We start from the raw sequence: 24,535 nt of genomic DNA, 5'->3' as shown, positions 1-24,535 counted from the left end.
GAACTGTGGCAGTCAGTGCAACTGAGGTAGGTATTAACATCAAGTCTAAGACGACTCGCTTAATGGAGCCTATTTAGAAAAAGTGAATGGCAGGTTTTTTTAAGAAAAGTAGCTTTTCTGCATGATCAGCAGCCAGCCTGTTTCTGTTTTCATCTATAACGTGTGACACTGAGCTAAAAAGCCTTTCACTTTCCACACTGCTACATGGGGCTGAGAGGTATTTATGGGCCATTTTAGCCAAAGTGGGGAACCTGATTTTGTTGACACCCCAGTACTTCAGAGGACTGTCTTCGCGAGGGCTCGGGGCCTCTCCGAGGTACGTGTCGAGCTCAATGGCAGCACCTGCTGCCAGCGGCTGTGCTGCCTGGGGCTGCTCCTTAGCGATTTCGTCAAATACAGTGTCCAGACTGCTGCTAGTGCTGGCCTGGGCCTTGACGAACAGTTTAGCAGGAGGTTCTGCAGTTTCTGCCCGACTCCCCTCTGCCTCAGCTCTGGACATCATCTGCAGCTCCTGCTTCAGGTGCAGCTTGGCCTCCGGAGCAGTGTTGTTGGAGAAGAAGCGATCTTTATACCTGCACAAAATTCATGAATGTATTAATATGTGGAAAAATAGGACTGATTTTAGTTTCCCCTAAACCACTGTCACAGATGCCAGCCATTTGACTTTCTGGTAGTAATAAGGGAAATATATTTCATATTATATATATTGCATACATTTGTATTTGTGTATTTTAGTTACAAAAATATAATATTTTCAGATGGAAATTAATCTTACATTTAGTGCTGTAGTTTATCATTGAATACCTATAGCACACAGACTTTACCTTGGGTCAAGTATGGTGGAGATGAAGTCTCGACGTCACTGAAGCGCTTCGTGACAGCTGCCTGTAAGGTTGCTTTCATTGTCTTGACGCCGTGGTCCTCGTCTGTTTCTCTGTTTAGAAGTCTCACTAGCACAGTCACAGCTGGGATGACATCAGAGGCTAGTGCGTCGTAGCTGCTCACTTTTTTAGTTGGTTCCTCAAAGGGGGCGAGGATGGCAACAGGCGTCTCCATAAGAGCCCATTGGTGAGCGGCGAGATAGTCAGGGAGTTCGTGCTCGGACACATACACGCCCAGCACTCGCTTTTGCTCTATGAGGGACTGGAGCATGTAATACGTCCTGCTGCGGTCTCTTTATTGGCTGGTTGAGCTGTCCCTGAATGTCCTCGAGGCGGGAGTAGGCTAAGGTGGAATGTTTAAAATGCCCAACTATTTTCCGCCCCACTGCTAAAGCATCAGCTATGCTCCTCTGTGCTAATAAGCCCTCACAATTATGTGATCTAACAGTGTACCATTTCTTTTACATCACAGAAATGGTTGTAGCTCTGGGAATTACCCAGTAATGACAAAATATTTCCCAACTACTTACAAAGACAGCTTGCTTCCTGCAGAAAAAAAATACTGCGAGAGTACACTGTTCATTAACCTTGTTTCATTCTACTTTTAAATACTCTAGGAACAACAAGTAGGCCTGCAGAGCGAGGGCGAAGTGCTCTAATAGGGTGATATGGTACTACAAGGTCATTAAGATATGATGGGGCCTGATTATTTAAGACCTTGTATGTGAGGAGCAGGATTTTGAATTCAATTCTGGACTTAACAGAATGTTGACCCTGTGCTAACTTGCATATGACAAATAAAACTGAAAGCTGAAAACAGTTTATGTCTTAACAAGCATTTATCAGCGTGTTGTGCGTCAGACAGCACAGCGGGGCTCTGTGTGTGCACTGATGGGTCAGCCAGTAGGAACATAGAAGAAATCTGCAACATACACTTTCAGAGAATTTCAGTGAGATGTGAATGTCACCATTTGGCTAGCAGCTACTTTGATCAGCTTTTGGCTCAACAATAAAAAGACAGACTTATGGGCTGCAGAAAGCCTGTTACCTGTGAAATTTCACACACTCACTATCCTACAGTTGTAACATGCAATGGAGCCAACTGAACCACTCTACTTTTTTGGGTACACAGCAGCACTGTATCCACAACACAAACGAATCCTGTTCTTATTTAGACAGGTGAGTGACTCATGGACTTGTTCTCCATCAGAACTGAAAGCACACAAAGTTCACATCTGGAGCTAACTGGGTCTATGTGTAGAGGATACTTTGAGCCTGAGCTGTGATTTAAGTCAGGTGTTGCGCCATCAGCACTTTTATTGAGGTGCTGTTGAATTTGGTTAAGCATACTGGGTGTGAGTGGTGCAGTGCAAATACTTTGACAGCAGACTGTGGTGTGTTTGTGTGTGTGTGTTTACACAGTCTGGCTGCAGAGAGCTCTCTTCTCAGTTCAAATGTGTGTTTGTGCAAGTTGGTGATCTCTGTGCTGTGGGACAGGTTTCCATGGAATAAATCTGTGCCCTGTGGTGAGGGGACACACCCTGCTAATGTAAAGAGGAGTGCACTCGCACACTTTTAAAAGCTAAACTTAGCCTTTCTAAGTGGAAGTAACTAGATGGCTGCCAGCGTAGCCCATGACCTACAGGAAATCCCATCAGATGGAGGAGAAGTGCTCAGGAATGGCATGTGGACATTTTTTTTTCTTTTTTGGCCAACTTGGTCTTCTACTTAAAGTACTGAGAGCCATTCTGTGCACAAGTTTCCTTCCTTTTCATAAAATAGCCAGTGATTACAAGGAATGAGTGGAATTGTCTTCTTCATAACAAATTGGGAAAAAACCTGAATATTTTTGTGAATGAGTAAACATACTTCTGGAGTTGCCCAATAGTCATTCGGAAGTGGAAGCTGTGGAGATGCTAAGCTTATGTCTGTCAGGGATAAAGAGACTGGAAGGTGTTGGCTTAGGTTGTTGGCAGCTATTAAGCTTTGAAAATAAGATGCTAAAACGAGTCACCAGATATCCTTTGCAGCTGTTAGTGTGTTTGAGTGGGCTGTTCAGTCTGTGTGTGGAAAACACTGCATGCCAGTGATGCACCACTGATTTGTGATTTCCCTGACTTTTCCTAATATTGCCTCCCACTGCTCAGTTGCTGTAGGTTGGTGGGTAATGATGCTGGATACCACTGTCATACACAGTAAGTTGGTGAAAAATGTTGAAGGAGTTTTGTATGTGAAGCCAGGTGATATTTTGATGGCGCTACCTCAGCTGAACCCCCCACCTAGGGTCAAGGTCTGGGACTGTGTGTGGGATTTTTTTCCCCCCATTATCAACAGGATGATAATGGGGGGAAACGGAAAGGAAACAGACACCAACCTGAGTAGTGTTTGTTTTTGAGTGTCTCTGAGCACCAGAGAATTGTGACTTGTTGGGAAATAGTAACCGAACACATAATGGTGAGTCATGTGGCACTGCTAAAAAGACACCTATGAAAATGAGTGTTGTACAGCTATATGTTAGGCTGGGAGGGTGGGAGCTTCTTGTGGTTTTAAGTGTGAACAGTAAGCTTCAGTAGTCCACTCAGTTCCTTTATGTCTCAGCACACATGCTCAGACATGCAGGGACCTCAGACTGCTCTGAGGTAGAAGACTAATAGGGTTCGTGCACTTGGTGCTTAAAAATACTGCAAAAGATGGTAGATCAGCTACAAAAAGCAGTATTAACTCCATGTAATGTATTCACTGTGAGGCTCTGTATTGAACCGATTGGTCAGTTATGTGAACACATGAATGTAATTTACTCTTCTCAAGGTCTCTTGGGACAGCATACGCATTTTTCACTTGAACTCAGACACACAGAAATATGACCATAACATTTCTTCAAAGGTTAAGATAATCTGGAGGAGGAAAGGAAAACAATGAATGTCTGAGATTTTTGAGACCTCAGGCAGCACTGTTTAAAGTCAGGCCTGGTCCTGTAGTGGTACACGCTGGGCTTCTAAACGCTTCTGCAGTCCTGTGGTCAGTGAACACATTTAGTCACTCTTACCATAGTGGTCTAACACGCTGTGTTAAAAAGGCTGGTACAAGTATTATGTAGTAGCAGCTATGCTAATACCAGGACCCTGAACGCAAAACATGTGATAGAGGTGTAGTTTTCATAACAAAAGCCAGGCTTTTGTTAAAGGATATGACTCATCTCAGTTTGTTTCCCTCTTTCAGCCATAGTTGTGGATTCCAGTATTGCTGAGCTGGTGTTTGCTGCACTTACGTTTGTTGACTTCTTGAGTGTGTTTAATTTTTTCTAAAGATTAATGTGGACGTTTACATCACATCTAAACTCTGATGTGTCTCTTTGAACAAAAGGAAAAAAAATCTAAGGTGTCTACAGGTATGTCACATGGTTTGTATGTGTTGCAGCTCTGCAGCTGATGGCTGCTTTACTGTAAACATGACACAGTGACACACACGTATGATTCACGTTTTCATTTCCACATGTTCTGTTGTAGTAGTTTACTCGCCGACTTTGTTAAGCCCCATTTTCCTGGGAACCGTGCAGCATGTGACTTACTGTCACAGAGTGTATGTACGGACTGGTAAAGAAGAACACCAAATATAGTAACTGGAGGAAAATGACAGATGATTCCTTGCTTGTCATCAATGTCATTTCATTAAGACGGAGATTTTGGAACTCGTGACACTGAAATGTTGACGATCTATTGCAAAGCCCATTCTCAAATCAGGGTTATGATTTGTGGCCATAATTTATGGATTTTCCATAAACCATAAAGTACTGTTTTCAAAAGGAAAAAAACTACAATGAAATACTCCGTGTGTGTTCAAAAGATACAGAACTTACATTAGTTCCAATGCAGACTTCAGCAGGTGATCAAACAGCTCGTTTCCTTATTCCTCATTCTTGTTATTACTTAATCATCTGGCGTTAACATATTGCTCCACTGTTTGTTTCTCACTTTGTGTAATTTATGCATTCCTTCTGCTATTTATTATTCTGGGGAACTGGCAGTCTGTTTATTTTTCATGGACTGACAACCAGCCTTCCTGTTTACTGGGTTTGGACTGTGTGTGAATCACACACTTGCAGCTTGCACACACAATCACAAACACATCTTACTATAACCCCACCTGCTGCTTTGTTTTCACATGAGGACTTGACCCAACAGAGCCCCGATAGATTTGTGAGGAGAAGAGGAGAAACGAGGCATGCTGGGAAAAACCAAAACAACAAAAAACAGTGAGGTCGCATGCCTTCTGTGAATCTTTAGCTGTGCTTGCTTTCCAGGAAAGAAACCTGTTTTTCTCAAGGTTTCTCAATCAATGTTTGCCAATTTTCTCAAGCCAAAAAAAAAAAGAAAATTAATAGTAATAAAAGGGAAATCTGATGCTCTGGTGTTGTTGTTTTTCCAAAAAAAAAAAAAAGACTTCTCCCCTTGGTTCAACATCTAGATGTCTCATCAGTGCATCCTGTCCTTGTTTATTTTATCCCTGTGGTTTGGTCAGCTCCATTCACTGCCGGCACCATTTAGTTTCTAGCAGTGAATCTAAAGGATCTGGTTTTTAAAAATGGTGAGACTTTGTTGTCCTAGTAGAATGGACATGAGGAAACATGTCAGGCAACATCAACCTGACATGGTGCACTACATGTCATGGCTTGAATTAGTGAAGGTGGGTCCAGGCTGTTCTATCACTAAATGATCAGTGTTACAGAGAAGCTCCTCGTGGATTAGCTTATATGTGACTTCTTTGTCCATGTCACTGTTGGGCTGCTCTAGAGTGCATGCGTCATTGTTTAAGACGGTCTGCATAGTTTTACGTTCATAAACTGTCCAAGAGTCCCTCAAATCAGATGTTCGCCAAGTGATTCCTTTTTGTTAAAAATGACCAGATCATTGTTCTTTTCAGATGTTGGAACCCTGACCCCAAGAGATGGTATCTGCTTGACTCAAATTGTTTTTCAAGGCTTAAAGGGTAAAAACACCTCAGTGGGGAAAACCAGCCTTAGGCTCTGTCCATGCTTACCATGATGGAGCTTCAGATATCTTAAACACTACCACTAGTGGGGTAGTGGACGCCCAACCTCACTCTCTTGGCAAAGTTCCATGTCCTTAAACTTAGAGTAGCTCTGTGTCATCACAGCTCTGTTACCAGGATTGTTATGGACAGAAGTTCTTGTTGCCTCGTATAGATTACATATAATAGTTTTCTATACATTGCATTCCCTCATGTCATGTATGTCTGAGGGCATCAACAGTTAGACGTTTGACCTCTAGCTCGAGTAGGGCTGTTCGATATAACGATATATCGGATGACGATATGAAAACGTCCATCGTTTCATTTTACGCTATTGTTTGTCGTCGTGTCGTAAAATAAACTGTTTACGGCAATATTTTTTTCATGGTTTTGATGGTCACTGTAGTGGCTATGTTAATTAGTTAAAGTTCTCTCTTTCTCTTATATTTAATATAACCACACTACAGACAGACAAGCGTTTGTTTTTATGCGTTGTCGTTGGCAACAATGACGGTAAAACCACCGCGTGTCCGCTTGTTCCACATAATCTTGAGTCCAGCCGCAGACTCAAGATTTATGCTTTCATAACAGCCTCTGTTCAAGCACTCTGAAGAGGAAAGGATTTTGGGTCAGCTAGTGGTTGCTGGTGTTTTCCTCTTTCTCACGTGTTTCTTTAAAGGGAAGGACTGCAATGTGTTTGCATGCCACTCACAGCTGGCTCGTATCAGCTGCTGTAAAAGGATCCGCCACAACATCTGTGAGAAGCGTGCCTCTGCGTATGCTCGTGCGTTCAGTCTGTTTAAAAACACAAACAGTATTGTAGGAAACACAAATCTGCTTTGGAATTTGTTTTGAGTGAAATGTTTTTCAGAGTATAAGACCTAAAATATGCATGTTGCTTAAGATAGAAATTATTTTAAAACCATGATTAATGAGGAGTGAGGTAGAGCAATGCCAGTTGGATAGCCCTCAATAAATCACATCATCATTCATCAGTTAGTTTTTTTTGAAAAAAGTAAAAATAGTTTGATTAAATATGCAGCAAACTAAGAAATCAGGAAGGAGACAAATAATTTTTCACAACACTGTAAAACTTTCTGCAGCAAGAGTACAGAAACTAGAAAGAGATATCAGCTTTGTCCCATATTTAAATCACAGTACATTTGTACATAGTACCTTTATATCCCAAGAGAACATGTGCTCTAGTATGTATTTGTGCTAGCAAGTGAAGGAAAGTGAATCGTTAATTTTTCGGGCTGTTTTCTGAGCTGGGGTTGTTTCCTTCCACACACAAGCAGCCTTAATTTATTTCAAATGGTTTAGAGGAAGACAATGAGAAAAAGTGTGGTGGGGAAATGGTGTTTCTGAACGAGTGAATCTCCTTTGTTTGTCTCTAATGTTTGTGTGTGTTTTTTCCCCTCCTGCATAGACGGCTCATCAGACAGGCGCACCGAGACGACCACAGAGGCAACATGTCTACAAGTAACATCAGTCTGCCCTCCAAGCGGGACAGCAAGGGCAGTTTCTTCAAGGTGTGTGCCACTCTGAGCAGTCAGAAACATCCTTACAAACAGAGCTGCGCTCAGCACGCTTCAGGTAGAGACTGTCCCTCACTGTCTCTACCTGAAGTTTTTGAGGAAGAAGTTGCAGTCAGCATCACGTTCATCAGACCATGAGAAATCAGGCTATTGTCAAAATTTCCTACATTTCCTACTAAAGAAATTCTGACTGACGAAGAAGAAGAAAAGCAATCACTTTTCTTTTTCATAGACATTTATTTATTAGGGGAATTTCATTAAGACTGAAATCAACTTTGTGAGAAAATCCGCCCTTAATTTCCTTATTTCGTCTTACACTTAGAGCAACAGAGTGGCACAGTAACTCTGGCACTGCCGAGATGTGATAGTTGTCAGATAAAGTACAGTAAAGTAAAATTTAATTGGATGTATTTGGAAAAAAGGGAACAGTCTTGTCTCAGTAACCCCTGAGACAAGACTTGTGGGGTGAGCAGAGTTGTTAAATGGTGTCATTATGACCCTAAATTGACAATTTCATTACACAAATAAAAAAGATGTGATAACGCTGGAACATAAAGCAGTGTCTCTGCCTGTGCAGCGCAACAACAGGAGTACTCTTAGAGCTCCTACGTCTGACCTGAGTGCACGAATAGTTCATCAGGTTATTTGTTTAAATGCTCATCTCAGTTACTGAAGACCGTAGAAGAAAAAAATTGTACTGCTGTGAGTCAGATTTTAATTCAGAAACACACAGTTTGGTCCTTTTGGCTCGATTAGACCTTTAAAAAGATGAATTAACTGAAATCTATGAAGTGCATATTTAGTTTTTCCCAACTTGTGGCCGAACTTTGTTCTGGTGCGCTCCTGCAGAACTGTGCTCTGTGAGTCCTCCTCACCACTCCCAACAGTTTTCCACAGTGTTCAACATTGTATTATTATTTGTAGATAAATTATTTTTACTATTAAATCAATATTTCATCCTAAATTTAATAGGACATGCTTTGAAAATGTTACTAGGAGCAACTCTTTGTATTCGAAGCTTTGTGAGGTCTGAAGAGAGTCGCTGTGGTGCTGAATCCACTCCACTGCTTCTCACAGACAACGCTGTTTTTAACACTCGTTAAAAGTCTTATGTTGTCTGGGACTTTCAGGCCTTTTAATTACACCTTTAATAAATCGTACTGATGTAGAGCGGAAATCACTGTCTCGGCGTTTGCACGGCATGCAAGTGTATGGAGTCTGTTAGGACAGGTGTCCATGCGGTGAGGGTGAAACGGTGACTTCAGCACACATGCATGTGTCTGTGGGTGTGTGGTAGGTTCTCCTTTGTTAATAGCAGCCCTGCACAATTGCATGCAGAGTGTGTCACTTGCTGTAGTTGAGGTTTTTTTGTTGTTGCCAAGCTTTGAAGTCATTACTGCTTTGATGTGAGTCAAAGTTGTAATACAAGGCCGTGTGTGTGAGTGTGTGTGTTTAAGGCAGGACTACAGCTAAGCTGCTGCAGGTGTTAGCATGTTGTGATAACTGGCACTGATGGTTAACACTTAGAAAATATCAGCTTGTCAGTGTTTGAAACTTGAGGTGAAATAGTGCAAAGTTTATTTTCAGTAGAGCGTAGAAGAGTGGCTCGTCCTGTTCAGACGTTTCTGAGAAACATCACTGAGTGTCAGCTGGTGCTCAGCGAGCCTCTGTTGATCAAGGGTGTCTGATCGGGTCTAAACCAATGCAGTCATTGGTCTAAATGTAATATCAAAATAGTATCACATTTCACATGCTTTTTCACAGGGGTTTAATAAAAATAGTGATATTGAAAACTAAAACACTTTGTTACTGCAGACTTGCGTAGCTGTAATAGATGTTATATAAGAGCAAAATGGAAAAGTGAGATGCATTTCAGTTTTATTTATTCAGTGCCAAGTCACAGCAGCAGTCGCCTCAAAACATTTAAGAGTAAATCCTGTAAAATCAGGTTTGCCAGTTTTTGGATCTCAAAACTGAAAAAAGATCGCCAAGGCCAGATGAATATCTCGCCAGGTGTCAGGTCTTTGTGTATTTTCTTATCCTGATTTTGTTCTCCACGTATCCAGCTTCTTCTTTTAAAGACACACTTCACACCAACTTTCTAGCTAATAGCTCTTTGGTACTCTTGTTGGTGCATGTTTGTCACACTGTGTAGCTAATTACAGAAACGAGACAGGCAGACAGGGTGCTAATAACAAACTACCTAAAGATACATTTTAAAACTGGTTCCTTGACAACTTTGTTATATGCAAACACGACACTGGTGCTGGCACCTTTGTTTGAATTATTGCAAGAAATTCTGCTTCCATGGAAAATACATTCAAAGAAATAAGAACTGGTTCAAGACTTTGGCACAATGCTGTATCTACCAACAAACATTAGTTGGATATTAATACAATAATATTTTGATATATTCTAAAACATAGGACAAAAAGCTTTTCTTATACTTTGATGCCAGTCATATTATAGAGAGACAAATCAGTTATGATTTATAGCAAAACTCAAAAACCCATTGTGATCCTGCTGAAATACAGTTGAAATGTCTACATTTTTATGTCTGTAGCTCAAAGAGAAGTGCTAGAATATTCTAAGCTGTTGTCTGAGCCAGTGTGGCCTGGCTTTCTCTTAATATGCATTCTGCCCCCTTAAATTTGGTAGTTAAAGCTGCTTTTATTGCTTGTGGCGCTGCAGCAGCTGTTCATTTTATTCATCTGGTTTAGGAAATTTATTTCTTTGTTTAGCATTTATAATTTGTAAATGGGGGGGGGGGGAGGGGAACATCTGTGGCTTCATTGAGAAAGTGTTGTCTTTCTAAACGTTGAGGTTGTGAACCTTAAATGTTCCCCTTAAAAAATGAAGGAGTCAGATATTTGATTTCCTCTGAAAGAGCTGAACTAAAGGTTTCCTCACCCTGCTGAAGCTGCTGATGTGAGGTTGCCCAACAGAAGCTGGACTGGGAAGTGAAACCAATGACATCAGTGACACTCTGACGAGGGTCAAGGCCAGACTGACACAAAGAAAAAAGAAGGTAGAATTTGTGTCAAATTCTCATTTGACACATTTCAAAATCTAATAAATCGTCAAACAATTTATATGGAAAGACAAATTGGGGGGGGGGTGTAATTTTATAAATAGGCTCTTTTGATTGGATGTGTTCCTGGCCTTAAGTGTCTGCTGCCAGTTTACCCGTTAAGGGTAGTTTCTGTCTGATCTGAACGTTTCCTTTCTGTTCTTCATACTTATTGTCAAGGCCTTATAAAAAGCATTATTTGATGGGCATACAGTCCTCACGAAGCCCTAAAAGATGCTTATGATCGTATATAGAAATCTTTTATGGATTAAAAATATTCATAAAAGCCTTTAGTTTGTTAAAATGGTTTATTTTTTCCTAAAATTAACGAGGCATTGTTCTTGCTTTAGAGCCAGTGGGTTTAAAATGTGCAATAAGTTATAATTAGCTGTTACTGAGGCCATAGTTAACCTGCAGAATAAAGTCAGTTGAGCAACAAAGAAACAAAAGAAAGTTCAGCACAGACACAATTTAAAGTCTTATTCACATATTTTATGTGTATTTTATGGTTTGATAGCTAATACAGTTCATGTTTAACGATTCAAGATGCAGTGTGTTAAATCAGTGAGCTAGCTCATAGCTATTATGAAAACAAGATAGTTGGTCAAAAGAATGTGGCTCTCTGCTCTTGTGTGTCTGTACATTTTCTTTCTCAGTACGATTTGTCTAGAAGTGGAAAAACAGCTGACAGGAAATACAGAAAAATCAAATATGTATGTGTGTGATCACATGAGTGCTGTCGCAACTGGCATTTAAAAAGCTGATGTGTGGGTCTTTTTTTAGTACATTTGATCGACCTTTTTGGTTGTGAAATGTTTGTGATCAGGCATCCACATAACTTCTAACTCGACTAGATGGAAGTTGGATTCTTGCTTGTTCTCTCTTGCTCTGGGTTAAATCTCTTTTCAGCAACCAGACTGGGCGTTTTACACTTCACTTGTTGCCAAAGTGGAGCCCAGCAAAATAAAATACTTATACTTTTAGTTAAACAGTTGGACAATGTTGAGGACTAAACTGCTGGTTTAAAACAAACATCACATGCATAAGCATCAAATAATTACGGTACAATGTGGCCAACATGCAAAATGTGTTTGTTTTCAAGTTACTACGATTCAAACCACGTTATATTGATACTGTGTTGTGGTTAAGAAGATTTGAATGGTGAACAATACAGATCTCTGTGGAACCTGTATGGACATGAAGATGTTCCAACATGAACACAGACACAAATTGTTTCCTCTGTAGCAACTTTGGTTAGTTAATGGGAAGTGGTTAAATGGGAGTAGACTGTCTTGCAACCACAAACACGTACTTCTACTTCTCCTGAAGAGGATTTGCATGGACGAATGCCATCCTTCGCTTCTTAAACACATCCTAATAAAATAAACATAAACTAAAGCTGACTCGAAGCTGAACCATAAAGTTCTTTCCCAGTTCTAAAACATCCTTTGAAAGTCAGGATGTCCTCACTCCCAAGAGCCAAAGGTCGGATTGATCCTCACAAAGAGTTTGCACCACAGGAAACGCAGCAGAAGCACTTTGATCATCGAGTCTTTGTCTCTGTGTCTGTGCAGCTCATCGACTCATTTGCCTGGGAGATCGGCACTCTGAAGAAGGTGATGGGGAAAAACACGGAGCCTGTGGGAGGATCTCAGAAGACAGAAACACTTGTGGGGTGAGCTCATGCTGTGTCTGTATTAAAGACAGTTCCTAAATTGTGTGTCTGCTTGTGCTTGTATATCTTTAGATTTCTTCTGGTGTATTTCTCCATGGCTGCCAGCAGAGAGCGCTCCTAGCAAACCTTTAGGTCTTGATGTGTGAAATGTGGTGATATCGGCACAAAGATGCCACTGAGCAATGTCAGGAGTCAGCTTGACAAACAGGAGCTGCTTTGCAGTGCGTGTTTCTCACTCGTCTCTCAACTCTGAAAAAAACGTCTCTGAACAAACACCTGATTTGCTTGTGAACATGCAGCACTCACCTGTGGATCTAGTGTAAAGTTTCATACCTTGGCTGGAAGGTCCAGTGTGGACTTCAGTGATTAATTCCTCTGAGAGACGGTTTCTGTAGAATTCAGAAAGTACCGGTTAGTTATTGAGGAACCGAGAAGGAGGTTGATAGGCCCTGCGAGGCACACTGTCTGTGTTGGAATAATTTGAACTAAATTTACTGAATTACTCATAGCCTTTTTTTAAACACTATGAACACTTTGAGTATTAAAAGTGTGCGTGGGCATCTTAGTATATAGTGAGAGCTGGAAGAACTGTGTGTAATCTCAGTAGGGGGCTTTACTGCGTTAATAAATAACATAAGTAAATATGTGAGCTTCTGTTGACTCTTTTCAGAAATACAAAGTTAAAAGATGTCTTGAATGTTGTGCAAGCAAACTAAAGGCTGGGTCGCACTGAGTGCTTTAGCTTACAAGCCCAAGTATTCTTCCACAACTTGTTTCTCCTCTACAGTTTAAACCTTACATTCACAGCTAAAATACCAGGTAACCTAGCATGCATGTCTTTGGACTGCAGGAGGAAACCAACAAAGACTCAAACCATAAATGTTCTTACAGGGAGGGAACCATCACAACACTGCATAGCCTACTGATGCTTCACAACAAGAGTTTAGAAACAAAGGCTTTCTCTTGATGATTTGGAAACGGTTGCATCAGCTTTCTGAGCATAAAGTCTACAGTGCTCTAAAGTATTTGCCCCCCTTCCTAATTTCTTAGGTTTACTTTTACTGCTAGAAAGTTTCTAGTAAATTTCATTAAAGGGAACTGTGAAAAAGGAAGTCGAGGCGTCATTTTAGCCACACTTTGGGGATTTTTGTCTGCGTGGGCGCGTTCGATCTAATCAGTCCACCTTTGTATCGTTCTTTATTTGAGTTTATTGCCAAGGAGCAGCTCATCTGCAACATTTGTACTACTTTTTAACTATGTCAATAAAAAACTATTTTTAATAAATACCAGTTTTGTTGTGGATATAATAATAATAATAATGGATTGCATTTATATAGCGCTTTTCGAGGCCCTCAAAACGCTTTACAATTCCACTATTCATTCACACACTGTTGGAGGCAGCTGCAGTTGTAGCCACAGCTGCCCTGCAGACTGACAGAAGCGACGCTGCCATATCGCGCCATCACCAGTAGGTGACATGTCTTGCCCAAGGACACAACGACCAAGACTGTCCGAGCCGGGGCTCGAACCGGTAACCTTCCAATTACAAGACGAACTGCCAACTCTTTGAGCCACGATCGCCCTTTGATTTAGAACCATGTGAGAATGTCTCTGAACATGCCTTCAATTCTGAAATATGTTCAAATGTTACACGTTAAAATAAAAATTCTGCATGTTTTTTTGTGGTTTGTGTAGCCGGCCACTGATGCTTGATTTTATGTGTTTGTTTTTCCAGACTGGGGGAAGAAGTGGGAGGCCTCTTCCTGCAGGCCTCACCTTGTGCTGGCATTGGTGGAGGGCTGGCCGGTGCCAGAGACTCTGGCTACGACTCGCTTCACCGACGCGTCAGCGTCCTGGACAGACTGGTGCATACCCATACTGTGTGGCTACAGCTGGGCCTTAGCCACGAGGAAGCCATGCACATACTGCAGAACGAGCAAGCTGGGGTGAGGCAACAGCTGCCACTGCGGCTTCCTTCTTTCCAACACTGCTAACTTACCTGGAGGCTCTCACTTTGGATTAATAGTTAATGTTTAATACAACAGAGGCATGAAATCACAACTAACATGGCAAACTTTTTCTTTTCCTCAATAAAACCAGTCACAATTGTAGTAGTGTATTGTTAGACCGCAGTCAGCTTATATGCATTACAACAAGATCACTCACTCAACAACATGATGGGAGTCACTTTTTTGAGTCTTAAAGAACTCATTTTGCAAAAAACGTTTTAAAAAAACAGTAAAAGTATCTCTGCCATGGTCGGTGTTTGTCTGTTTTTAAAGAAAATATTTTGGATAATTGGGACCAAAATGAAATGATATTGCCGATACCCCACCTCTCTGCAAGATTCCATCCAAATCTGTGTTTTTTAAAATAGGATAGGATATTTTTAGCCTCTGATAACAGTAAATATACAGCACTACACGTCCATTGTTGTGTATACGTTTTGTAAATATAGGAAGCGTCTGGATGTTAGGACATTCCTTACAGTATTTCCAGCTCTCTACAAAGCACAGCTGAGTCAGCAGAACATGAAGAATGACCCAGTTTTTGTGCAAACATTAACTGGATGTGTTCTCTTTCCTTACCCATAGACATTTGTGGTGAGGAAATCAGCCAGCCTGCAGAAAAAAGTCATATCTCTACGCATGGATAAAGACTCGAGCGTTCCTGTCAAAGATTTCCCCGTAAAGGAGAGCCAGTACAGTAAGTGTTTGTTTTTCCACTGAGATACACAAAGCTGTCAGTCACCAGCAGCAACAGGCAGAGCTGTTAATAGTGGAATGATGCAAGGAGAAGAACAAAGAATTTACAGGGGTAATTCCTCTACTGGATACTTTTAGGCAGTACCAGAACTTGTCACTACAATTAGCTGCTCTTTGAATAGAATGGTTTAATTATTTTGAGGACTCTGAAAAGGTCATTTACTGTCCATTACTGAACAGAAACCCAACTTGTTTAGATGCTTTTGGTGACAACATTCCTCATGACTCACACCTGTCTCATAACCAGCTATTTGAGTAGACAGGCAGTATCAGTAATTCTGAAGGCTGAAGGCCTAAATCTAAAATTGAAAAAAAGAATCCCAGGCCTAAACGACACTATAAACCACAGAGACTCAGGTCGAAGATGAACACAAGAGCACCTTCCAGCTGCCAAGTTCCCACGCAGGACCACAGCACTCACAGCAGGGCCGTCATCAGAGATGAGCTCGGCAAATAGCAGACAAGCCTGTAGTAAAACCCTAATACTTATGTCTTCAAAATATGTCACAGGCTTTCATATATTGTTTGTTTCGCTTTATTTCTGTGCTCACTTCTTCCTTCCCTGTCACTCTGAATAAGTGTGTTAGTGTTGCATTTTCAGCCACATAAAAAGTGGGATTTCCCAGACTTCCAGAATGCATACAGTGTGCTTCTTGTACCTGTCTGTTGCCATCAGTTTCTGTCTGCACTGAACTGGAATTTCCAAATGCTTACCCAGCAACAGAATGTGCTGAGTGTGAATCTCAGCCCTGCTAAACTAAAGAGACAGTGACGTTTCTCTTTGCACCTGCAGAGAAAACAATGAGCACAGTGAGACAAAGTCTTCTACTGAGCATTTCCATCGACTGTAATACTCTCAGTGATCTCAGTGATTTGCAGCAGTAATAATGAGTTACTGTTTTTTAACACCTGATGTTTAAAGACCACTTTCCTGTTCCTTTAAAGTGACTTTTCTTAAGCTGACATGCATGGAGACATTCTGCAATAATCTGGAGGACAAACAGAAATGCAAACAGAAAGAGGGCTGGATTCCCCTCCTGAGCAGCAGTTGCATACCTCCAAAACTTGTGCTGTTATGGAGTTTTTCCACTTTACCCCTGCACTGCTGTCTGGAACTGTTTTTTTTTTTTAAAGTAACCGTTAGTGGTATTTTCCATCTGGTGTGACTCTAAGCTCACACTAGCCACATTGTCCACTGCATGAAGAGCTGGCCCTTGATTGAGCTGTGATAAACATTTGGCAAGCAAAGCTGCAGGTGTTGCAATAACAGTTTAAAACATTAACAGGAGCGCTCTACCTGGGAGGGAATTCTTCCATATGAATCATTTGCTCTGTAACGAGTCTGTTCTGTGGCCTGTTTAAACCCGTGCTCTTTAACAGAGAATTCTGATTAATGGACTTTGATAAAGGTATTTGGGCAGGTATCCTGTGATGAGTGGTGTGGGAATGTGCTACCAGGCCTGCTGTCATTGCTGTAATGACAGGTAATAATAAGGGCTCTTTTCATGTGTTAAAGTCAATATTTCAACAAGTAAAAGTGAAATGACTGAAGGAAGATTTGAAGTCCCAGAAAAAAGAGACGTGTACATGTCGGCAGGTTTGGTTTTAACCCACTTTCCTTCTTTCCAGAGACTGTATATGATGTCTTTGTCTTACTGCATTCTACTCAGAGTTTAACGCGTTCACCATTCGAAGATCTTGGTCATGTTTAGTTCAGTGCCCGGAGCGTTGACTGTGTGCCAAGTTGTGAGCAAACAGCCTTCTTGATTTGTGTATTACTGACAACATGCGTGCTAAGGATTTCCTTCTTTGTTTTCCAGCATGGTGTTCTTTTACAAACTGATGAGTCAGTAAGTCGAGGAAAAGTGCTCACACACTGTCATTCTCGTTGCTGTTGTTTGTATATAGTTTGTAACCTTGTGGGGATTCCTTTGAATTAAGGGACTATAAAGCAGAATTGAACCACACTTTGCATGCACTGACTTCAAACATGTGAATGTTTTGCTTTGCCTCATTGGCCTTTGTTGCTGCAAACCGTTTTAAAAAGACTGAGCTGTCTTTTTCTAATGCTTTTTGCCCTCTGATGGTTTCCTTCGCTGGACTGATCATGTGCTTCTGTTTTCCTACAGCTTTCTCTCTAGAGGGATCAGGACTGAGCTTTGCAGACCTTTTCCGCCTCATGGCCTTCTGCTGCATCAGCAGGTAAAGTCACCATACCATCATTATTGCAAACTGTTAGACATTCATATTTCAGCTGTTAGCTTTAAAGCACATATCTGCTGCTTCTGTTTCTGTTATTTAAAAACCATCATCACAAAACTCAAGAAAGAAGAACTACTGACCCAGTTACAGTCCCGAGTCAACCAAAACACACAATCGCTCCAGTTTGTCCTCTGGCTTCCCCGTGGTCTCCTTGTGGCTGGATATGTCTGAAACACCTCATCTAGGTGGCATCTTTGTCAGACTCCCAAACCACCTCTGCTGGCTTCTTTTGATATGGAGAAGCAGCAGCTGCAGTCTGAGCCCGCCTTGAAACACTGAGCTCCTAACGCTGCATCTGACGAGGAAGCTCAAAAGTTCCACAGCCTGTATTCACAATCTGCTAGCAGTTCATAATATGGGTAAAATGCTTATGCACTGTTGATTGTTCAGATATGTATTGACCTATCTATTGCCTGCTCTGCACGGGGGTCGCACATCAAATGTTCTGCTGAAGCATTCCTCACAGGACATCCTGGACATTGAAGTCCGAAAACACTCCTGGTGTCTGGGATTGCTTCATTATTACTGGATTATTTGCATAATGTTTGTTTCTCAGACAAAATCATGTTCATTCAGTCCCATGAACAAATTTACGTAATCTTTTTGTTCAGAATCCTCAGAATTTGATATATAACCGATAATACCCAAATTTCAGACTTTTGAATGTGAACCATAATTCAAATTTGGATTCCACACTCTACAAGACCTGTTGCCACTGATTTTCTGTCCAGTTCTTGAGTAATTGCACCAGAGCAAAGGAGCGGATTAAGAATAGCTTTCTGACAGCCTCAAGTCGATTTCTGATGAGACTATGATGAACAGTAGATCAATGGAAGAGTCAGATGTATCTTGACCTGGGTCAGGTCTTTTGGGGGATTTTATGTTTTTTTCCTCCAAAGGATATCATTTTCAGATCCTGTTCTTCTGCAGTAGATATTTTTTAGGCTTCCTTTTGGCCCTTCCCTTTTCCAATGTTCTCATTTCATCCTTTTTGAAATCTGCCATGTTTGGAAGCTCTTTGGAAATGACCTTTGGGTTCAAAAATTATTAGCGGTCAATTCTGTCGTCATGTGGAACTGTGAACGGTGGTTTGATAACAGTTAGTCCTTTGGTAGCTGCCACACAACTATCTGTTGGATAGTGTACTGGACAAATTCTCAGGGGGATCAAATACTTATTTCCTCACTAGAACGCACATATATTAATTAATTAATTAATTTTTATAGACTGCCTATTTCTTTGTAAGTTGTTAAAATGAGGAATTCAACAGGGGATCAAAATGTATATCCTGCACTGCCCCAGTGTGTCCAGGCTTCACTGTGACATCACTATCATAAAATTAGGTTCACTGTTGTTCACGCAAGCTTGCATGACCGAAACTAAAATCTTTGAAATGTTTTGGTAAAGTCCCAGAGGTAGCACAGCAGCATGCACATATTATCCTCCACAGTTCTGTGGTTGAACCCACACCTTAGCCACCATCGCACACAAAGCTGAGCCACAGCTTTTTCAACACGGTGACTAACACAAGTTTGAGAGTAGCTTTTTAAATCAAACCGCTTTTCCTCCGTGTTCTAACTTTCATCGATCCTTTTCTCTCTTTCTCAGGGATGTGTTGCCGTTTACTCTGAAGCTCCCAGAGGCCATCGCTTCAGCCAGAACTTTTTCTGATCTTGAGGAAGTTGCTAAGCTTGGTGCAGGTTTGTTCACTTATTTATATGTAGTGTGTGTTAATGGTCAAGCTGGGGAACTCAAACTGCAGAGACAAATAAATATGACGTAATTGGCTACATATAAACTTTAAATGTTGAAGCCATTTTGAGAATAATGTTTGTGTAACATCTGTGTTCAGTGTAACTCTCAGTGATAGTTGGTTGTTTATTTATAGAGCTACTTTGGAAGCTTATAGAGCTACTTTGGAAGCTTATAGAGCTACTTTGGAAGCTTATAGAGCTATGTATTCTATGATTAGGAATAAAAATAAAAATACTTGAAATGTGCAATTCACTTGTATTTTTATTTTTATTCCTATTTATTCTATTTATCCCCTTCGTATTTTGTGTGTGTGTGTGTGTGTATATAATATTCTGTAACTCTGCAACTTCTGTCGGTGCTGTGCTTTTGGAAACCGAATTTCCCAGAGGAACCCACCCGAGGGATTAATAAAGTTTTATCTTATCTCTCTTATCTTATGAAAGTCTAAGGAATGCAGTATTTGCTGCAAGTATGGAAGTAAATTACTGCTGAGCGCTGTTGATAGCCAGTTACTATTCTTCTCCATTCAGTCATTTGGAAGTAATTAATGTAATTAATGATTGCTCAGTTTCAGTTTTTTTGTTCAAACTGATTTGTGGACTCCCGTCAGCAGACGGTACTTTCTCTTTTCCCACATTTATCGGGTGTAAAACCCGCAGAAACTTTTTTCCTCCTGTGGCCCATCCCAACCACATTCCATGGTATTTGAGGAGTTAACTGGCATGCTGGTGCTGAATGAATCAGTCTTGGGGACAAAAACGTCTTCCACACCCAGATCAGTGCGACTGAGCTTTGTTTAAATCAGGCAAGACCGCCTGTGTTTGTGGAAGAGATTTTATTCATGTTCATGACTTACTGGTGTGAGGTCAACGTCATCACCACCAACAACCAGCCTCAATCCCTTACCCAGTACTAGGGATGCACAATTATTTCAATTTTAATCTTGATCACGATTTTAGTTTAACGCAATTTAATGAAGACGATCAAATGATATTGAAAGTGGTGGTCTGCCAGTGGAACACAAAACAAGAGCAAATCAAGCTAACTTAATCAACCACCTAAGAATTCACCTCAAACTGCACTACATCTAATCATGAAGGCCCCGGTGCTGTGACTTGTTTAATATCAACTCAGACAATTACAACTTTTTCACATTTTTCCTCTTAGGGACACAGACCTGTGAAAAAGTGAAAGCATGACTCTAAGACAAACATTATTATCACTAAACTCAATGAATAATCCTGACAAATAACTGCGATAGTCGTTTTAGTCGTGGTGCCACCCTCCCTTTTACTATCATGGGATGATTTTTGGCTAAGTCTCAGCAAACCAGGGACAAGGAAATAATCATTGTGACACAAATCAAAAACATTTTCCCTTTTTAAGTTGATTTGTTTTTTAAACATGTAAAGTGTGCAGGGATAAGTCTCACCCTGGTAGGTTACCACTTACAACATTTAGTTTTCTGTAAATTCATCGTAAAGGCAATAGTCCTGATGACATTCAAGCATTTAAGATTATTTTTTGAGCCTTTGTTAGGCAGTTTGACAGTGGAGAGTAGGAAAGCAGGGAGAGAGAGTGGGTGATGACATGCAGCAAAGGGCTCAGAATCGAACTCCCTTTGATTTATGTTCCACAGCACTCTTTTTTTTTACATCCTTCTCAGAGCAACTTTTTTATCCACTCAGACTCTACCACTGTGATTCAGCTTGAGGCATTAAGGGGTGCTCAAAGGTAGACTTGACTTCTTCTTAAAGAATTCCATGTGACACGATGATTTGATGACTTTCTTGCCTTTTATTGAAGTGCGTACAGACTTGTTGTCTTAACAACCCCTCCCCCCACAAACAGTCTTTCATTCATAAAAAGGGCGCCTTTTTGGTGAAGTGACACAATAGTGGCCTTTGTGTTGCTAAAGGTAATTGAGCTACAGTGAATAGTTGATCTAGGAGACGTTTCTGACGTTGATATGAACAAGTATGCTTGTGAGACTCTGTGGGTATTACTTTCACCACTGACTCACAGAGGAGAAAAGATCACTGTTGAGTGTGACGTTGTCAGTGTCATGTTACCTATGTTGTGTGGCGCTCCACCTGTGATAACACTGTTGTAGGGAAGGTTTTTTTAGTAAGGTAACTGACTTTTTGTAATGTTCTTAAAGTTTAGCTTGGCAGCCGGGTCCAAAAGTGGCCCATTAGACACTTCATGTGTACAGATTTTCTATTTGGCTGACAAATTAGGAGGGGAACTTTTAAGATCAATGATATGTTTTTGTATTTAGTCTTGAATTGATTAAGTTTTGATGTTTTGCACCATAATAACTTTATCTTTAAAAATGTGCTTAAAGAACTAAGAGCATAAATGACATAAATGTAACGTTGGCGTGAATATTTTAATGGATTCTCACATTAGCTAGTCATTAGTCTCAGTGCAGACCTCGGTTCTTTTTAACAGCCAAAAGGGGACAACTTCTTTTGTTTGGGAGGTCTGATCTTCATAGAAGTCTATCCTTGATCTTTTTTTCGCTCTTCTCTGTTGGCAACGAACTCCACTGTCGTGTTCCTGCTCTGCTTAGCTTGTCAACCAATCAGCATTTGACCAGTTGAGCAATGTACTGTTGGGTTTTCAGGGGACTGCATGGGAGCACGTTTGCATTGGTTGAAATTTTGCATGTTCTCCCCATGACTGTATAGCTTCTAACGTAGAAAATGAAAACATACATGGACTCCAAAGACACGCATGATGTAAGTGAAATTGTTCTAAACTAGCCATGGGTGTGTACGGTTGCTATCCATATGTGTTAGCCCTTAGCCAATTCAGAGTTCTTGGCAAGGGCTTAGAGCGAAGTAGATGAATGGATGTTTTTGCCTCCGTGAGTACTTGTTTAATATAAAGCTTCTCAGACCAAGTGGGTCATTAACATTATTATTTAACCCCTAATTTATGTTAATATTAGTAAAGCTGAATTTTTCTAAACACTGTAAGTAATTCAATAACATAAATTGTTTTTTGGGTGTTTTGAACGACACATCAATACTCCCCCCGAACTTCTAATCTGTTTAATATTGTTCCCATTGCAAAAACCTTTGGAAACCATCGCTTTAAACAACATCATTGAATTGTTATTTAATCTTTACAAATAATTTCCTTAGTATAGAAATAAAAGATAAATAAAACATTTCTAATCTTGTATCACTAAATATTTGCCTTTCTTTTGTAGATGTCATCAGGTTCTCAGCCTTTGATCAGTCATATTCCGTCGTGTTTATTTGGCCCTGACTCCATATTCTTTAATATTGTTCCTCCGTCAGTATCAGATCCAGTTATGAACTATTTGTTGCTCAGGTTTGCAGCTGAAACACGTGTTTTGTTGTTGTTGTTGTTGTTGTTGTTTTTTCATGAACTGCTCTATGTAGATATTGGCAAGACACTAGCAAGGCAGGCAACACCAGACTCACCAGAGTGTGTTACTATTATGTTACTTGCAAGTGTCTTAGTTAATTTAACAAGTGAAAAGGAAGGTTAGCACCTCCTGAGAGCGAGTAGCTTCTGTCTGAATGTTAACAATGGGAGTGATAACTTATTAATCAATGCCCGAGCTTTCCTGATTCTTATGCTCAGTATTTGACCTGAGATTCACACTTTCTATTTTGTACCTGTATATTTAGTGCAGGCTGTCAAAGCAGAGCTGTAAAGCGTCATTTCCGGGCTCATTAAGAGATCTGTTGGGTTTTGATTGGTTGTTACTGATCTGTTAGTAATAACACTGATCTTGATGATAATCCTTAGGATCAGCTCAGCATGTTGCTAATACACTGTAGAGTCTGGCAACATCCTGGTGTGCTGCCTGATAATCAGATCTACTCCTATGGAAAGCGGCATGTTCATTGATGGAACAGTTTGTTTCATCTGCCACTTGGTTAAGTTGAAGTAGTCTCAGCACTGAGAGAGCCACCACTTCCTCCCTCTGACTTTTTTTTCCTGGCTCCAGTTTGGCAGCCGTAGCTCTGAATGATGTCACACAATTTCCCAGTTCTTACACAAAACCACAGCAAAACACATTCCTGTCTTGGGCTCTGTATGTGCGCACTGTGCAGGACACTTGTGTTCCAGAAGTTTCCAGTTCGTGGGAGTCTTGTTGGTTCCTGGGTTATTCCTGAACATGCTAACTGGTGTTCTCTACTCTGAAGATGACAGTCTGGGACTTCTTCAACCCCTATTGAAAACAAATTGCAGTCCATGATTAAAAGCTGGGTCCACACCAGGGAATCCACCAATGTAGTCTGCCAAGAAGAGTGGTTATATCTAACCAGAACTATGCCGAAAGCTTTTTGGTGGCTACTGAAGGTGCATGATTAAGGTGCAACTTGCTAAGGGAAATTTAACCGAATATATGTATGATTTTGATCCAAAATAAATTCAAACTTGTATGGCCAGTTTTTGTAGGTTTTTTTTTTTTTTATTTTATTTGACATCATTAAAGATGTATGCTGTATAATCATTCCACCCTGGAAAAAGAGCAGTTCAAAGAAATCATTAAAATCCCAACCCTGACATTCCCATCATCAGTATGTGTAAACTTTTAGCACAACTGTAACAAATGTACAAAGAAGTTTTTCAGCAAGTCTGAGAAGTAAAGGTTACTTATAGAGAGAATAAACATCAGCAGCGCAAGACGGAAATGGGGGGATGGACTTGTTTTGGTTTGCCACGCAGCTTCATGTGAAAGGGGAGAGGAGAGGTGGGTTGAGTGTGCCAACAGCCCGCCCACACCCTTATTAACACAAGTGAGTCATAACAAAGAGGGAGTGCGAGCGAGCCACAGAAACCGGCAGTTTCAGGCTGCAGAGACGCAGTGTCCTCTAAACACAAAGTTAGACTGACATCAGCAGTTCGCCTGTGCCATTCAGCTCTGGGTCACAGTAAGTACTGTTGTTTCCTCTCTGCTGTGTGTGAAGGAGCTGCACTGTGTCTGGCACTAATATTTCTCATATGCCGTTGTTTCCTCTGCTGTGTGTTTGTCTGGTACGGCTCAGACTCCAAGTGCTCAACAAAGAGTTGTGTTAAAATTGTTTAGTGCCATTTCTCTCTTTCTTTCCTCTGTTGAGAAAAGCTCCTAACAGCATGAAGGAGCATTTAGAGGTTTTTGGCATTTGTTTTATTTAGCGGGGCTTTTACTGGGAGTTGATGGGAGCACTGCTGAGCATTTTCCTGCTCTTCGCTGAACTGTTGGATCTATAAACGTGTCGGCTCCCAGTAAAACCGTGGAAAAAAAAGATAGCTGACTCTGTTTATTTTCTTGGCACATTTTTTGCTTTTGAAAGCAAACCACCCAATAAATAGCTCTTCTACTTCACTCCAACTTGATTCTGCAGTGAGAAGCTGTTTGACTGCAGTGGGCAGAAGGATCTTTTACTTGATTGTGTTTTACACAGCCTCGCTGAGGGACATCACAGGCAAGTTGGACTGTTCAGCAGATGCAGTTTGAGATAATTGTGAGCAATGGTGATGCTTTCTTTGTTAAATGGTGCTCTAATATTGCAATGAAATCTAAACAGAAT

General features: G+C 40.8%; 1 protein-coding gene across 1 annotated transcript in view; it reads left to right on the top strand.

Moving 5' to 3' along the window:
- Nucleotides 1–24,535, top strand: part of LOC102210212 (ras and Rab interactor 2-like) — a 40,822-nt gene that overhangs the window by 6,456 nt on the left and 9,831 nt on the right. Inside the window, exons 2-7 of the mRNA XM_005752506.1 lie at nt 7,339–7,441; nt 12,092–12,192; nt 13,928–14,138; nt 14,787–14,898; nt 17,087–17,159; nt 18,828–18,919. Coding sequence (XP_005752563.1) covers nt 7,382–7,441; nt 12,092–12,192; nt 13,928–14,138; nt 14,787–14,898; nt 17,087–17,159; nt 18,828–18,919 — 649 coding nt within the window. The 5' untranslated portion in view covers nt 7,339–7,381. The remainder of the gene's footprint in view (nt 1–7,338; nt 7,442–12,091; nt 12,193–13,927; nt 14,139–14,786; nt 14,899–17,086; nt 17,160–18,827; nt 18,920–24,535) is intronic.

Source organism: Pundamilia nyererei, unplaced genomic scaffold (assembly GCF_000239375.1).
Source record: "Pundamilia nyererei isolate P.nyererei 1_Seehausen unplaced genomic scaffold, PunNye1.0 scaffold00363, whole genome shotgun sequence".
Taxonomy (NCBI): domain Eukaryota; kingdom Metazoa; phylum Chordata; class Actinopteri; order Cichliformes; family Cichlidae; genus Pundamilia; species Pundamilia nyererei.
Note: the sequence above shows the minus strand (reverse complement) of the source record. Positions and strands in the feature narration are given on the sequence as shown.